Source organism: Onychomys torridus, chromosome 9, assembly GCF_903995425.1.
Source record: "Onychomys torridus chromosome 9, mOncTor1.1, whole genome shotgun sequence".
In the NCBI taxonomy this organism is placed as follows: domain Eukaryota; kingdom Metazoa; phylum Chordata; class Mammalia; order Rodentia; family Cricetidae; genus Onychomys; species Onychomys torridus.
This window is the reverse complement of record NC_050451.1, coordinates 4,442,293-4,460,306: the sequence shown is the minus strand read 5'-3', so window position 1 is coordinate 4,460,306 and position 18,014 is coordinate 4,442,293. Positions and strand designations below refer to the sequence as shown.

The window sequence follows — 18,014 nt, the reverse complement described above, 5'->3', positions numbered from 1 at the left end:
CTAGGCCTAGTGGCTCTCTCTTTTTCTGCTGCATATCAATCCAGATGCAGAACTCTCAGCTGCCTCTCCAGCACCACGTCTGCCTGCAAGCTGCCATGCTGCCTGCCATGATGATAAATGGACTAAACCTCTGAACTGTAAGCCAGCCCCAACTGAGTGTTTTCCTTTATAAAGAGTGGCCATGGTCATGCTGTCTCTTTCCAGCAACAAAACCCTAACTAAGACACTGGGAAAACAACAATTTCCAAGTTTACATAAATGGATCCTATGAAACTAATGTGAATATAAAACTACTCAAATTACTTTGGACTCAAATATAGTATCTAATACCAACATGTAGGATTCTTAATAGAAATTTCATGTTTAAACTGTGATCCTGATTCTGAGTATTCTGCAACTGAGTAAAAATACTACTAGCCAATATATTCACTCAATCTAGAAAGTGTGAACTTACTTTTAGTCACCCTCCTTTTTTATTCAGCTCTTACATAAAATTCAATAAAGCATATCCTACCTCTATTTCTCATGATGTCCATTGCTATCTATAGAGCAAGGCCTATCTACATATCTCCTACCTTTCATTCATGTAAGATTGCAAAGGCTCTACAGTATATGACCTACCCTTCCACAATTTATGAACCAGCTCACAACTCCCTGTAAATTTAGTACCTAGCCCAACTGTCATCTGTCATCAGAGGGGTGTCATCCAGCAACTGATATGAGCAAGTGCAAAAACCCAACAGCCAAACACTAGGCAGAGCCAGGGGAACCCTGTAGAAGACAGGGAGGAAGGATTGTAGGAACCACAGGGGCCAACAGGGACACCATGAGAGCAACGACCTTGAGCATCAACTGAGAAGGGATCATACACAGAGATTGAAGCGACAAACAGGGACCCTGTGTGGGTCTGAGCTCGGTCCTCTGCATGTACCTTACAGTTGTGTAGCTTGTATGCTTGTGGGACTCCCAACATTGAGGGGGTGGGGGACGCTGACTCTTTTGCACATAAACTTAAAAAAAAAATGCAATTAAAAAAACAGTGTAGTAAGACAATTAGGAAGCTCTTCATGGTAACAAAAGAGTTATATATCTTTTTTGGGAGGGGGAGTGGGGGGGGGTGTTTCGAGAAAGGGTTTCTCTGTGTAGCTTTGGTGTCTGTCCTGGACTAGCTCTGTAGACCAGGCTGGCCTCGAACTCACAGAGATCCACCTGCCTCTGCCTCCCGAGTGCTGGGATTAAAGGCATGTGCCACCACTGCCCGCAGAGTTATATTTCTTGACTGAGGTAATAGTTACAGGAGGATACACACACGACAAAAAAATAACAAAGAACTAAGCAGTTTATGCTAATTTTGTATTATATATACAATTTTTGTATTTTATATTATAGTTACATGAGAGAAAAGAAACTGAACAAAGGGGAACATGGAGCCTGTTGACACTATCTTTGCCACTTCCTATGACTCAAAATTTAAAAACAATTATAAAGTAATCAGCAAAATCAATTATTTAGAAAACGAGGTCTGTTCATAAAAAACTTTTTCCCCCCCAGCAAACAGCAGTTGTAGTCTCTAGTGCCAGGTTCTCTGTCAGGACCAAGAGACAGCAATGAAAAATGTATGACTTCAAGGAGCTTCCAGTTTAGAGGCAGAAATTAAGACAAGTCAGACAAAGTAACAAAGGCAAATAATCTGCATCTGCACACTGCAGAGGGATTTAGAGAACCAATACCTGCATCCAGCTGCTGCTCCCCACTCATCTCCACAGCACATGGGCTATCTCTTCCCCAAATAATGAACAGGTTGAGGCTCTGCTATGATATGAAGATGATCTCAAGTTTCAAGTTTCTGTCCAGTGGGCATCCAAGAATCTAAACAAAGGTGTTTTTAAAAAAGTTACAAACATGGCCAAAATTCAAATGTGTTTACTTATTCATAAGACAGTGTTTGACCAGGTTGAAAGGTAAGAGAAAAGAAAATCACTTAGAAGACATAGGATTATGGGGGTGGGAAGGTAACATCTTTTCCAAATTTGAAGTTTATCTAGTGAGTATGGATATACAGATATGTGTGTACAAGAAAGAGGACTATAAAAGCTTTGATAACTAAGGATTACAATAAACTGTGCCTGAAGAAATGGCTCAACAGTTAAGAACACTGGTTGCTGACTACAGGATTCAGGTTCAAGTCCCAGGACCCACATGGTGGTTTGCTGTGGGATGTTCTGTATGCTGTAAATGTATTGCTCTGATTGGCTGATAAATAAAATGCTGATTGGCCAGTAGCCAGGCAGGAAGTATAGGCAGGATAAACAGATAAGGAAAATTCTGGGAAGGCTGATTCAGGAGACGCCAACCCGCAGTCCAGGGAACAGCATGTGATGGCACACAGGTAAAGCCACAGAAAACATGGCAACATATAGATGAACGAAAATGGGCTGAGTTTAAGTGTAAGAGTTAGTCAGTGGCTAGCCTGAGCTAGTGGCTGAGAGGTTCTATTAACATTAAGCCTCTGTGTGTTCATTTGGGTCTGAGCAGCTTTGGGACCACAGGACCTTGGGAGCTGGTGGGACCAGGAAACTTCAGCTACAGTGGTTCACTGTAACACCAGTTCCAAGGGATCTGGAGGCCTCCTGGCCTATGTGGGCATCAGGTGAGAAAGTGGTACACAGACATACATTCAGGCAAAACATCCATATACACAAAATAATTTAGATCACTCCAAAATAAGTTTCAAACCCATCTCTGTTTTTTTTTAAATCTTTTTAAAAAGATTTATTTATTTATTATGTATACAGCATGTATGACTGCAGGCCAGAAGAGGGCACCAATCTCATTACAGATGGTTGTGAGCCACCACGTAGTTGCTGGGAATTGAACTCAGGACCTCTGGAAGAGCAGCCAGTGCTCTTAACCTCTAAGCCATCTCTCCAGCCCAAGACTTTTTTTTTTTTCCCCCCGAGACAGGGTTTCTCTGCGTAGCTTTGCGCCTTTCCTGGAGTTCACTCTGTAGACCAGGCTGGCCTTGAACTCAGAGATCCACCTGGCTCTGCCTCCTGAGTGCTGGGATTAAAGGCGTGCACCACCACCCCCTGGCCCCATTTCTGTTTTAAAACAGCTTTACTGGCCTGGGCAGTGGTGGCACATGCCTTTAATCCCAGCACTCGGGAGGCAGAGGCAGGTGGATCTCTGTAAGTTTGAAGCCAGCCTGGTCTACATGGCAAGTTTCAAAACAACCAGAACTACACAGTGTGAGAAAACAAAAACAGTTTTACTGGAAAGTATTCACACATCAAAATTCACATTTGAAATGTACAGTCCAGTAACTTAATTAAATTTATAGAGGATTTAACTATTATCATACACAGTTCAGAATATTTGTGTCATCCTGAAAAGAGACATAATGCTCATGTACATTAATCACATTACAAGGTAAATATCACCATCATGAGCTCACAGGCACAAAACAATGATCACACCTGCCCTAAGCCAACAGCTAGTAAGCAGCAAAACCCGGCTTTTAACCAGGGAGGATGTCTACATTTCATGTCCTCAAATACTGTATTATCTCCCAAATCAAAGCAATGATAAGACTTTGAACTCTTTTTTTTTTTTTTTTTTTTTTTTTTGGTTTTTCAAGTCAGGCTTTCTCCACGTAGTTTTGATGCCTGTCCTGGAACTCGCTCTATCGACCAGGCTGGCCTCGAACTCACGGAGATCTGCCTAGCTCTGCCTCCTGAGTGTTGGGATTAAAGGAGTGTGCCACGGCCTGGCTGACTTTGAACTCTTGATGCTCCTGACTCTACCTTCTGAATGGTAGATGCATGGCTGTTATGGTTAATTCTAAGAAAATAAGTTCAATAAATATTTACCAGGTGGTTAAAGAAAAAAAAAAAAACACTAAAATATTTTAATTTGCACACCTATTCCAATTCAAAAGATGTATATACTTTTAAAGTATGCTGTTAAATATGGTAAATACTGTAACTAGATGTCTCATTTTTCAGATCTGCAGCTCTAACTCTGCTCCTGGCAGGTAACGGCGACTGAAAGTCACTCTATTTCCTGTCCCCAGAAGTTTAGATTTCTATTGGCCCTTCACTCTCAACAACACTCAACCATCATTCCCTGCATACATCTGCTTTAGACAGTATATTAGACTGTCCATATTTGTCAAATAAACTTAATTTCCAGGATAAAAATCTTCTGTTGATTTAAGTTGTTTCTCCTGATTATTTTTATTGTTGCTAGTCTACTGCTACATGTTTACAAAGATTAAAAATTAAAGTCTGACAAAATCCGGGTTTTAACGATTTCTGACAAATCTTAGCCACCTATATAATTAAATTAAATCTGACCAAAATGTAATCTTTTTAAGATTATGTAAATTCAACATAGCAGTATCTGTCTTAGCTCAAAAACTGGTACTAATAAATGCATTAAACACCTAAAATTATTTCCTCTTAGAGACAGGGTCTTCTAATGCCCAGGCTGGACTTTACTTCAGGGCTTAAATGATCCTCCAGGAAGCCTCTCAAATACTATCGCACTGGCAAACAATGAGAAAATGTTGAGGAAAAAATGGCACAAGACTATAAATGTGCAAAATATAGGCATTAAATTTTTGTTTTGTTTTGAGACCGTGTCTTTCTATAGAGTCCTGGCTATCCTAGAACTCACAATGTAGACCAGGTTTACCTTCAACTCAGAGATCTGCCTGCCTCTGCCTCCCTGGTGCTGGGGTTAAAAGGCATGTGCCACCACATGCAATCATTAAAAGTGTTATTAATGAAGCATTTTTATTCTCAATCAAATCCCAAAGGAAGTGTTTTACTTGATTTGATATGCTAATTCTTTAAAAGGACATGTACATCCAAATGATGAATATATAGATCAGGGGCTGAGAATACAACATAGAGATAGATCATTTATCAAGTACTGAGACCCTGGATTTGACTCCATCAACAAGACAACAGCAGTAACAAAATAACAATAACATACACATAGTGTGTGTGTGTGTGTGTGTGTGTGTGTGTGTGTGTGTGTGTGTGATGCTGGGGATGTAGAACTGCTGTCAGTAGCACATGCCTGAGATTCCAGCACTTGCAAGATAGACAAGACGATCAGAAGCTCAAGGTTTACATACAGAGTTCCAGACCAGGCTGTGTTACATGAGACCCTGTAATTTAAAATTAAAAAAAAAAAAAAAAAAGTGAATAGTGTTTTTAAAATTTGCTTTGCTCGTACTAATTAAGACAATATATACACTAGTCACAGGACATGGAGAAAAGTTGATGCTGACCAGGAAGCTTCCCTCCCTGTAGGCTAGCTTTCATAGTTACAGAAGGTGTTATGAAATCCGGCTGTGAACCCTGTGAACTGCAATAGGAACAGGCAAGGCAACATATGCCCATGAATACAATAATGGCATGAATATTATGGGACTAATCAACTATTTCTTCATTGGATTTAAGAAACACTGCCTGGAACTGTAAATCCAGCCAAAAATCTATGGCTGGGAAGCACACATGACCCAGGGATGAACCTGTTACTATTATTTTGCTAAATGAACACAGCTCTCTAATTTGTATCTCTCTACTCACAGATGAGTGAAGCTCTCAGATCTCAGATCAAATCAGAAAAAACTGTGCAGTGGACAGTGGTTAATATAGAAACTCACAACTGATCAAAGTGCCTAGAAGTGTTGGTGGCATGCTCAGTCACAAATGGACTGTCTACTTTACTTATTGTTTGATTTTTAGTCTATGTGTATGAGTGTTTTGTCCGCATGTTGTGCCTGAGGAGGCTAGAGGAACTAGGTGCTGGGAAGTGAAGGCGGAAGGTCAGCCAAATGTTTCCTCTGCCTCTCTGAGCTAGCAGGTTTTCACCCCAGCCTTTGGCTCCTGAATCTTTATCAGTGAAATTGAATGATTACCATTTAGATAAAAACAACAGTATATACTAGTTGGATTTTTGTCAGCTTGATACAAACTAATGTCACCCAAGAAAAGGAACCTCAATTGAGGAACTGCTTCCATCAGGTTGGCCTGTAGGCATAGTGGGGCATTTTCTTGATTAATGATTGACATAGGAAGGCCTAGCTTACTGTGGGCAGTACCACCCCTATGTAAGTAGTCTTGGTTGTATAAGAAAACAAGCTGAGCAAGTCACAAGGGGCAAGTTAGTAAGCAGCATTCTTCCATGGTCTTTACTTCAGTCTGCCTTCAGGTTCCTACTTGAATTCCTGACCTGATGATGAACTGTGATTTGGAAGTGCATGCCAAATAAACCCTTTTTCCTGCCAACGTAATTTTAGTTAAGGTTTTATCACAGCAACAGATAAGAAAATTAGTCCTGAAACTTCTGTATTAGTTACTTTTCTGTTGCTGTGATAAAATAGCATGACCAAGGCAATATATAGGAAGAGTTTATTTGGACTTATGGTTCCAGGGGGTAAAAGTCCATTATGGTGGGGAAGCAGAGCAACATGAAGCAGGCATGGTAGCAGAAAAAGGAAGCTGAGTGATCATTTCAACTGCAAGCAACAATCTAGGGGGATGGGGGAGCATATAAAATGGTAGAACAGAGACAAACAAACTAGAAGTGGAAATGGGACAAGGTTATAAACTCTCAAAAAATGTTATGGGAAAATCTAAAAGGAGCAGGAGGCCAGAAAGTACTACTGTCAATTGGGTGGTCAAGATCTTAGTTCAGGGGCCATGAGCCAGCAACTGAGGGGAAATAAGGAAATAAATTATATGGATACCTGCAGAAACAGAAAGAAGTGCAAAGACACTGAAGCAGGAGCTTGTGTGGATGTCAGAGACCACTATGTTTGGAAAAGAATGATAAAGGTTGAGACACCAGAAGATGAACTCAAGAAGGTTTCAGGGAATCACATTATATAAGAACTTATAGGCATGTTGGTCCTATTGGTACACATTTTTAATCTCAGCATTTGGGAGACAGGTGGATCTCTGTGAGTTCAAGGTCAGCCTGGTCTGCATAGTAAGACCCTGCCTCAACTCCCCCCCCCCCGATGCCCCCTAAAAAAAGAACTTACGGGCTACTATAAAGATTTTGGCTTTGAAGAAGCCCCTGAAGAATTACAAGCAGAAAAGGGATATAAACTGACCTTTTCACAGAGCAACTCTCTAGCTATGTTGAACAGTGCTGAAATAGACTGTAAGCAAAGGCAGAAACAGAAAGATCAATTTACAAGATACTAGAAGAGTCCTGGTGAGAGACAGGAACTGTGAAAACACTGAAGGGAGCAAAATGGACAAAGAGACAAGTTTTGGGCCTAAACAATGGCAAGGATGATCTGGCACGAAGACTGGAAAATTTGAAAGGTAAGAAAAACCATGAATTCCAAAGAAAATGAGGGGAGCATGCCTGGCTGCTTTCATCATAACTAAAGCTGTGTTCTTTGAGCTTTCATAATAATGCCAATTAGCAGAAATGTAACTATCTACCTCACCTGTGTAGTATTTTTTGTTTCTAAGTTATTTTCATGAGCTATGCTCCGCCTGAGTCTAATAAAGCCATTTAAAACACATCTAGAACAGTGATGGGGGGGGGGCTGTCCTTGGTCTTTCACTGTGGCAGCTTTCCTGTCTTCCTCACTCCCATCTCACCTTCTTTAATAGACTATCCAACCATAAATCACTAAGTTATGCTAACTTTAAAAATGTGGATGATTTTATTTTATGTATGCGAGTGTTTTGCTTACGTATGTATCTATGCATCACTTGTGTTCCTGGTGTCCCCAGGAGCCAGAAGGCGGCATTGGATTCCCTGGACCTGGAGTTAGAGATATTTGTGAGCTGCCAGGTGGGTGCTGGAGAGCAGTCAGTGCTCTTAACTGCTAAACCATCTTTCCAGCCACTACGCTAAAGTTTTTAGGCCTCAATTTTGACACAAATTTTCTAATAACGATCCTTGAATGTCATTTTTTCTAAGCTTTAATACACATTTTAAAAAGTCTCAGGCACATGCCTTTAATCCCAGCACAGGCACCGAAACTATACAGAGAAACCCTGTCTTGGAAAAAAAGTCTCAGGCATAAAAATACTATATTAACTACATAATAATAATACTGGAAATATAGTTCTGATCAATTTATAAGTCCCTAGTTCACTCTATTAAGTGTGAGTATTTTACAACCATTTCCACAGCAATTACTAATTAATATCTACTTCTATGAAATTAGATTATTAAATTATGATTTTGAAATTTTCTTTCACTGTATCCAAAGATGACAAGCATTTTAAAATCCTTTACTATTTTGTAAGCTAGAGAAATGATAAATCTCTATAGTTAATATGATCATAGTTTTCATAAATTAAAGGTTTTATTTATGGATATCATTCATTAACAGGTACACTTCTTTGTTTGCTTTTTTAGACAGGGTCTCACTGGGTAGCCATGGCTAGCTGAGCCCAGAATGCTCTGAGTAGACCAGACTGGTCCTGAACTCACAGAGATCCACCTGTCTCTGCCTTCCATGTGCTAGGATTAAAGATGTACACTACCACATCCAACAGATAAACACTTTTTTTTTTTTTTTGGTTTTTTGAGTCAGGGTTTCTCTGTAGCTTTGGAGCCTGTCCTGGACTAGCTCTGTAGACCAGGCTGGCCTCGATCTCAGAGATCCACCTGCCTCTGCCTCCCAAGTGCTGGGATTACAGGCGTGCACCACCATCGCCGGCGATAAACACATTTTTTAAGTCAGTATGTCTTGTTCTAATGAAATAAAGAGAACTCTAATTCACCAGAATAAGCACTATCAAAATGTACCAATTTATTATTAAAGGATTACAAAAGCTGAGCTGCTTGGTGATTGTTATTTAAAAAAAAAAAAAAAAGCAAAGTAGTAGTATTTAAGTATTTAAGTGCCCTCAAGTGAACTGGATAATTCTCAAAAGTAATAGTACAAATCGCCAATAAATATATTTAAACTCCTGACCAGGCGGTGGTGCATGCTTTTGATCCCAGCACTCGGGAGGCAGAGCCAAGTGGATCTCTGTGAGTTCGAGACCAGCCTGGTCTACCGAGCGAGATCCAGGATAGGCACCAAAACTACACAGAGAAACCCTGTCTCAAAAAAACAAAACTGTGTGTGTGTGTGTGTGTGTGTGTGTGTGTGTATTAAAATTCTGAATTTTTACACATCTGGGAAAGAAAAATCAAAACTGTATTGATTCCATCTCATACCAAAAAAAATGGCTTACCAAGCAAATAATAAAAACTAGCACTGGCAAAGACTAGCAGGAGGATCCCTTTAAACATTGCTGGAGGGAATGCCAATGTATAGAGCCCCTATGAAAATCAGTATGGTGGTATAAAAACAAAACCTAGAACTATCTTATGATCCAGCTTTATCACTCCTGAGTATATTTTCCAAAGACTCTAAGTACATGGAATGCATGTGTGAAAATGTTATAATAAAACTTATTATTTTGCATGTCATTTTTTAATTAAATAAAGCTAATAAAGAGTGAATACCCAACTTGTATGTCCCTGTCTATTTTTATATGTTAAAAAAACAAATAAATATCCTTTAGTGCATGCCAAGTTTAGCTGCACAACTAAAGTTTAGTAATATTCTAGGATCTTAACTACTCTGCTTAACCAATCATTTCATTTTACAGGTGAGGAAGCTGAGGCTCAGAGACATTAAACTGTGAAGGCAATATAGACTCCATCCTAGGGAAAGGGCCACCATCTCAAACCACTTGCTATACTCAGTTTTAGGAAGGATCTCAGGAATGTGCCATGACAGCTCAAACTGATACAGGACAGTATGCTCCTGAAGGCATTCTCTCTGCGGTTTATGGCCCTTGAAGCTATCTAGATAATCCTCCTGAGCAGTCCAGATAATCCTGTTTCCCACCAAAAGTACAATCCAATAGTTTCAAATGTAGTTTCTTGCAGAAAGTCTAGACCAATAATTTCAAAAAAATCACCTTGCCCCATATCCGTTCTACCCAATCCCAAACTGCCAATTCCTGGCTTGTGGTTTTTCCCTATAAAAACTCTGTACATCTGAGCTTGTGGCTGCTGCCACATTTCCTTCCATCTGCCGTGCTGTGGCCCAGGTTGAACCTGACAATAAAAGGACCCTCATGTGCTTGCATCCAAGACCCGCTCCTTGGTGGTCTCTGGGGGTTTGTGAAACGGGTACGATAAAACCACCTGTCAGTTCATAGAGTTTGGGGGCAGCAGGGTACTGGAGTTTTACCAGTCTTTGCAGGCTCCTGGGTGTGGTGATATCTTATTTGTGCTTTAACTCTTGTCTGAAGATCAGAGTGTGGAACTAGTGGCCAGACAGTGGTGGCACACACCTTTAATCCCAGCACTTGGGAGGAAGAAACAGGAAGTGATAAAGCGGGGTGGAGACAGGAGTTTAGCCCTTCCAAGCTGAGGATTCAGGAGAGGTAAGAAGTCTCTCTGGTGGCTGGCTGTTCTGCTTCTCTGATCTTTAAGCATTTACCTCAATATCTGGCTCTAGGTTTTTATTATTAAGACCAATTAGAATTTGTGCTACACCCAGGCTTTGAATCTCAGAAAACACAAAGATGACAGTCAGGTATCATGATCAAGAACATATCATACAACTAATTTTAACATTTAGTAGACTAGCCAAAGCTCTTAGAAACTTGATTAATTTATACTAAGCAACTGGCAATTTTATATTTAGTACTTAAAAATTAGTCACGGAAAACAACCTGGGTTACTACCAGCGGTGGTCTGAATGAGACTAACCCCGGCCAATGGTTCAATATGTGACCCCAGCTGGTAAAACGATTTAGGAAGTAGTAGGAAGCGTGACCTTGACAGAGGTGTATCACTAGGCAAAGAGCTTTGAGGTTTGAAAAGACACAGTGCTTTCTTCCTTCTGCCTGTGAGAGGTGAACTCCCAGTCATTTCTGCCACTGCCATGCCTTTGCTCTGCCACAGTGGACTCCAAACCTCTAAAAAAATCAAGAGCCCCATTAAATGCTTTCATTTATAAGTTTCCTTGGTTATGTTTTGTTTGGTTGTTTGGTTGTTTGTTTGGTTGTTTGTTTTTTGGTCACAGCAATAGCAAACTAAGACATTGACTAAGGTTATTTAACTATAAGAGTTGAGCTACAGACAGAATAAAACAGAAACCTGAAATACAGCCCTTCAAATGTTTTTGATGCTCAAGAATGGACCTGTTCAAGAACTGACCTCAAACTAAAAATACTCAGAAGCCCTGAGTCCTAGGAATTTACGTGATTGCTTCCACCTCATGAAGAGCTCTGGAAATGCTCAACTGAGCATAGGTAGTCTCCAACATAGGCGAATCTAGACACAGAAAGTAGATTAAGATTGCCTTGAGCTGAAGTAGGAAGCGATGGGTAGGGAATAATCGCTAATGTATAGAAGGTTTCTTTTTGGAATAATAAAATAGTCTAGATTAAACTTTGGCGATAATCATACAACTCTGTAGGTATACTAAAAAAAGAACCTTTGACTGTATATATATATATAGTTTGTTTTTTGTTTTTTTTTTTTTGAGACAGGGTTTCTCTGTAGCTTTGGAGGCTGTCCTGGAACTTGCTTTGTAGACCAGGCTGGCCTCGAACACACAGAGATCCACCTGCCTCTGCCTCCCGAGTGCTGGGATTACAGGCATACACCACCACCGCCCGGCCTTGACTGTATATTTTAAAGTAGATGAGCCTTTTCTCCTTAAAACAAACAAACAAACAAAACACTATTTTTAAAATAAGGGGAAAATAAAAAAAATAAAAAATAAAAATAATAAAATAAGGGGAAAATAAAGCTTACAATTGACTCTTATTTTTCTGGTTTAGATGGCAAGAGATGTATTTCATCAAAGATAGTAAGGTTGCTGTGATGGAACATGCCTTTAATCCTAGCATTCAGGAGGCAGAGGCAGGTGTATCTTTGTGAATTAAAGGCCAGCCTGGTCTACAGAGTGAGTTCCAGAACAGCCAGAATTACATGGTGAGAGACCCTGTCTTAACAACAACAAAAAAAACCTCTATACACACACACACACACACACACACACACACACACACACACACACACACACACGAGTTAGGATGAGTAATGTAGCTCAGTGGTACAGCAACTGCCTGGCCTGTGTGATGCCCTGGGTTTGATTTCCAGCACCACAACCACCAACAACAAAAGTTGCTTTTCACTGTCTTTCTGTTACTTGCCATTTAATAGTAAAAGGAAAGCAATCAGGATACTAACACTGAGGACAGTCATTTGTAATTATGTTATTAGAATTTCAAGCTCACACACCTAAGTACAAAGTTGGTACAGTTGGGTGGTTCTAAACTCAGCAGCGCCATAGAACACCCCAACACCCTCTGGTCTACAATTACAGCCTTAGATCACAACAGCACAAATTTCACAGATTGCCTCAGGACATAGGCAAGTCAATCCTGCTTCACTGTATAGGAAGTAGCAATAAACTTCTGCTCTTTGCTTATTTATTTGTTTGTTTGTTTTGTTTGTTTTTGTTTTTTGAGACAGGGTTTCGCTGTATAATTTTGGTGTGTGTCCTGGATCTCATTCATATTTAGACCAGGCTGGCTTTGAACTCAGAGATCTGCTTGGCTCTGCCCAGCTGCTCTTTGCTTCTTTTAGACAAAGTCAACGAATACTTAGAAAACCAAGATACAAGAAATAGGTTATTTTTTAAAGTTAATTCTGGTCATATGAATGCCAACAAAATAAGCTTCCTTTACATTTCCACCACCTGCTGCAGTCGCTTTCAGTCTCTAGACCAGTGTTTCTCCACCTGTGGATAGTGCCCACGCTGGGATTGAATGGCCCTTTCACAGAAGTCATATATCAGATATTTACATTACAATTCATAATAGTAGCAAAATTAGTTATGAAGTAGCAATGAAAATAATTTTATAGTTGGAAGCTACCACAATATGAGGAACTGTATTAAAGAGTCACAGTGTCAGGAAAGTTGAGACAAAACTCTATCTACAAAATGACACCCTGTTCTTGCTCGGTAGCATAATAGCGCCTCCACTTATCCCTTCTGTATTACGCTCTCTATTGCACTGGTTCAAAGGGGCAGCAAAAAATGCTCTAATGTTGCCACTTCAATGAAGAAGAAACAGAGAGGGGGTGGGGTGGGAGGGAGGAAGGGAGGGAGGAGAACAAGGAAGAGGAGGAAGAGAAGAAGAGGAGGAGGAGGAAGAAGAGAAGCAAGGAAGAGGAAGGAGGAGGAAGAAGAGGAGGAAGAGGAAGAGAAGAAGGTGGCTCTCTTGTTGCTTCCCCGCCAAAAGAAAATGTTACTTCTCTTCTCTGCTTCCTTTTCACAGTAACATGTTTCAATTCAGCCTTGTCTATATATGCCATTCTCTTACAATCTTGATTCAGTTTTCTCTACTTCATTGGCATTGCTTTTGTCCAGATCATCAATAGCCTATCACCAAATTCAATATTTTCCATCTATCTTCTAAGCTCTTCTTGCTCTGTTCTACACAGCAATATAAACAGTAAACTTCAAGTCCCTAAAGCACTTACCTCTCTGCTACTATGACTCTACTCTCCTGGTTTCCTTTCTTCCTCTATAGCTAATCCTAGTCTCTTCTGTTGCCTCTACTGAGATCGAACTCTAAAGGTTAGAATTCTACAGGGTTTGGTTTAAGTTCACTTTTTTTCCCATTCACATTTGGCATTCACTTCTTAGCCAATGTCATGTAAACTCATGGCTATAAATATTATCAATGATTATTTGGACTTACTCTCTGAATCCCAGACACATGTCCAGCTAACTCATGCGGAACCTTCATTCACTGTTTTGTGTGCAATCAAAACTGAACTCTAGTTCTATTTCTCAACACAATTCTGAGGTTTTTGTATAGTCTCAGTACTATACAGTCAATCAAGCTTTGCCTTCACCCCATCTACTAACAAATCCCACTAAGTCTACATCATCACACTATATTAAAATTGATCACTTCTATTTTCAGTGCCATCATACTAATTCACCTTGGCAAGTTCAATTGTCTCCTCACTCTTGAAGGAAGTCCATTTTCCACATAGCATATAGATATCTTTTAAAAGGCAAAACCAGCTGAACATGGGGCTTACACCTGTAATCCCACCACTGAGGAAGGAGGACTGCTTGAGTCTGATAGATCAATTTGGGCTACACAGTGAGTTCTAGGACAGCCTGGAGTATAGAGAGAGACCTGACTTCATAAAAACTAACCAGCCATCTTCGTTATCCTTGTCAACTTGACAATGCCCAGATTCATCTAAGAGAAAAATCCTCAACTGAAAGAACTGCCTAGATCAGATTGGCCTGTGGGATATCTGTGGGTGGGGTTGTTTTGCTTATTAATTCAGGAGGGCCTTGCCTACTTGTGGCTGATACTATTCCTAGGCAGATTGTATGAGAAATCAAGCTAAACATCAGCCTGTGAGTGAGCCAGCAAACAACGTTCCTTCATGGTTCCTGCCTCCAGACCCCTGCCATAGTTCCTTGACTCAATGATGGATTGTGACCTGGATGTATGAGCTAAATAAACCCTTTTCTCCCCAAGCTGCTTTTGGTCAGACTGTTTTATCAGCAACAGAATGAACAAAAACATAAATTGGTATCAGGAGTGAGTGTTGCTTAAATGGACCTGACCCTTTGGCTTTTTATGCTCTTCGATTATTTTGTTGGACAGCTGTGGAAGATTTTAGAACTTTGGGCTGGGAAAGCATTTAAGAACTCAGAGCTTCATGAGCTACTGTTATTGGAGCTTGAAAGATCCGAGAGAAATGTAAACAACGGAGGATTGGCTTGTGAGGTTTCAAAGGGAAACAAAGACCCTATTAGGGCCATCTTTGTGATGTGTTTGGATCTTTAAGAATCTGTGGTAGGGAAGGGTTGTAGTGGTGCAAGCCTTTGATCCCAGTGCTGAGGAGGCCAAGACAGGAGGATCTCTGTGAGTTCAAGGCCACCCTGGTCTACAGAGCAAGTTCCAGGACAAGCTCCAAAGCTACAGGGAAACTCTGGGGGAGGGGGGGTGGAATCTATGATTGAGGGCTGAAGATAGCTCAAAGGTTAAGAACACTGTCTGCTCTTCCAAAGGACCCAGATTCAATTCCCAGCACTCATATGATGGCTCACAACTGTCTGTAATTTCAAGAGCTGAAACTCTCATACATGCAGGCAAAACACCAATGGACACAAAATAAGAATAAGTTGGAAGGAAGGAAGGAGGGAGGGAGGGAGGGGGGGGGAGAGAGAGAGAGAGAGAGAGAGAGAGAGAGAGACAGAGAGAGAGAGAGAGAGACAGAAAGACAGAAAGACAGAAAGTCAGAAAGACAGACAGACAGAATGAATCTATGGCTGCCAGGTAGCTGAGACTGAAGAACCGCTGTGATTAACAAGGTATTAGCACTAGTAAAGTAAAAATCTGTGCAACCCTGAGAATAGGATGCTAGTAAACTGAGACTGAAAAAAGCACCTGTCTTTGTTTTTCTTTTGAAACAGGATCTCACTGTGTAGCCCTATCTGTTCTGAACTCATTAGACAGGCTGGGACTGATAAGCAATTCCCACCAGTGAGGCAAAATCTCCTGGGAAGTATTCCCGTCACACAGAAACTGTATGTGTGGGGGCAGGGAAAGGGGAGTACAAGGCAGCAGAATTTGGCAATGTGTAGAAGTCCCCATGTGGCACTGTGTGGCAGGGTTAGAGTCCCTGTAGAGAGCAAGAGAGGCCACTGGTAAAAGCGCAGCTTCGGGTGCACTGGGAACCATGGGATGTCCACCAAAGACAATAAAAGGACGAAGAGTGAATGAAGTCAGCCTCAGCCTCCAAGGCAAGGTGTGTATACTTCTGGTGGCAGAGCTGGAGAGGTAGGCTGCTGGACACTAAGCTACAGCATCATTAGAGTGCTATATGTTGGTTTTGCTTTGATCTGATTGTTAACATGAGAATTCTTTCCTTTGGGGAAGTATATAACCTAATTTTTATTTTACAGGGCCCCACAATTAAGAGATTTTGGATTTTTAGACTGTTGAAAATTTAAAGACTATGGTACCTTAAAAAGTTGGGACTAAGTTTGATATTATAGTATTAACATGAGCTCTATGGAACAAGGAACTGAAATGTTACAGATTAAACCAACAGTTTGTTCATCAAGATGACAAGCAATAAAGTATCCTCATTAGTTTTAATTGTCAATATGACACAGCCTGGAATCATCTACAAAGAAAGGCTTGATTAACGATTTCTCTAGTTGAAATTAGCCAGTGGGCATGACTACAAGGGGTTATCTTATTAATTAAGGCAGGAGAGCCCTGCCCACTGTGGGCAACACAATCCCTAGGCATGGGGTCATAGGCTGGGTAAGAAAGCTAACTAAGCATGAGCCTGCAAGTGAGTCAGCATCATTCTTCCATGGTTTCTAGCTCGATTCCTGCCTTGAGTTTCTGCCCAGACTTCCCTCAATGGCAGACTCTGACATGGAAATTGTAAGTCAAATAAATCCTTTCCTCACCACATTGTTTTTGGTCAAGCTACTTTACCACAACAACAGAATGAATGAGGACAATCAATCAATAAATAAATCAATGACAAAGCAAATCATGTCAGAATCATAAAGGCTCTGAATAATTACCTAAGTAGAGAAATCCAAACCCCTTATCAGGATCTATAGTCTCTGCAAGATCTGGTTCCTGTTTGCCACTCTATCATCTTTCCATTCAAAATCTCTCTTTTTCTTTCTGTGGCTAACTTTGGTTTCAACTTGATTATATCTAAGATCAACTAAATGACAAATCTTTAGACAGGACTGTAACAGTTTTCACAGAAGGATTAACTGAAGGGGGAAGACAGTCTCTCCAAGTGGGCAGCAACTTTTTGCCACAGCACAGATACAAAGATGATCAGGCGTGGTGGCCCACACCATTAGTCCAGCATTCAGAAGGCAGAAGCAAATGGAACTCTGAGTTTGAGGCCAGTCTGGTCTACAAAGTGAGTCTTAAACACATAAACAAACAAAAACCAAAGAGTTGCAAGAGAAGAACAAGGCTGCTTTTGCCTGCCTGCCTGCCTGCCTGTCTTCACGCCCTGCATGTAATAATAACATGCATCTACCTTGCTGCTACAACTGTCACTGCCATCCTTCTGACATGAGAACCCAGATTCTTCATGCTTCCAACATGAACTGAAGACTAGCAGCAGTCCAGTAATCTTCCAGGTCTTCAGTACAAAACTGAGACTGCTGAGGCATCTAAGTTCTTGGCTTGTCTGGCATGCAGATGCCATCTGTTAAACTACTCAGCCTGTATCCTGTAAGCCCATCTAATAAACTCTTGTTGGAACATGGTCCAGGAATGGAACTATGGGAGGAGAATGCTGAGTACTTGTAAGAAAACTCCAAGAAAACAAGATGAGGTCTTGTGATCTCAGTTTCTTCAAAAACAGAATTGGTTTTGGAATGTGTTTTTGTGCTCCTCCCAGGCAGAGTGACAGGATGTTGTTATTCATATACCTCCATGGAAACACATGTTTTTCCATGTGCAGCTTGTCCTTGTGATTGTACACTTTACTCAGGTGACTCCTCTTAACCCTCAGAGTATACACTGATGCTATGAATAAAGTTGGCTATTGTATGAGACTTTAGTCTGTCTCAGTTTTAGGCCCAGATCTCCCAGGTTCACTTCATAGCTAGAGCAGTGAACAAATTGTAAGACTTACTCATTCTACTATTTCTGTTTCTGTAGAGAATCCTGAGTAGTAGAATATCTGATTCACCAGACTCCAAACTCAGGGCTTTTGCAAGTACCAGTTCCTCACCCTGAGAGCTCTTCACATCTTGGTCTAAAAGTCACCAGCACATTAAAGTTTTTTGTACTGTATTAGGTACAAACATCCCATCATTTAGAACATCATTTAGATGTTCTGTCTAGAAGTTATCACAATAACCAGATTTCATTTATTCCCTTGTGTTTGTTATTTCCCTCCTTTCTGCAATCTAG

At 40.6% G+C, this 18,014-nt stretch overlaps 1 protein-coding gene across 8 annotated transcripts in view; it reads right to left on the bottom strand.

Moving 5' to 3' along the window:
* Sfmbt1 (Scm like with four mbt domains 1) overlaps positions 1-18,014 on the bottom strand; it is a 112,597-nt gene that overhangs the window by 54,780 nt on the left and 39,803 nt on the right. For all 8 annotated transcript variants that reach the window (XM_036199659.1, XM_036199657.1, XM_036199661.1 and 5 more), the window contains one exon: positions 1,731-1,869. In XM_036199659.1, the coding sequence (XP_036055552.1) occupies positions 1,731-1,758 (28 nt within the window). In that variant the 5' untranslated portion in view covers positions 1,759-1,869. The remainder of the gene's footprint in view (positions 1-1,730; positions 1,870-18,014) is intronic.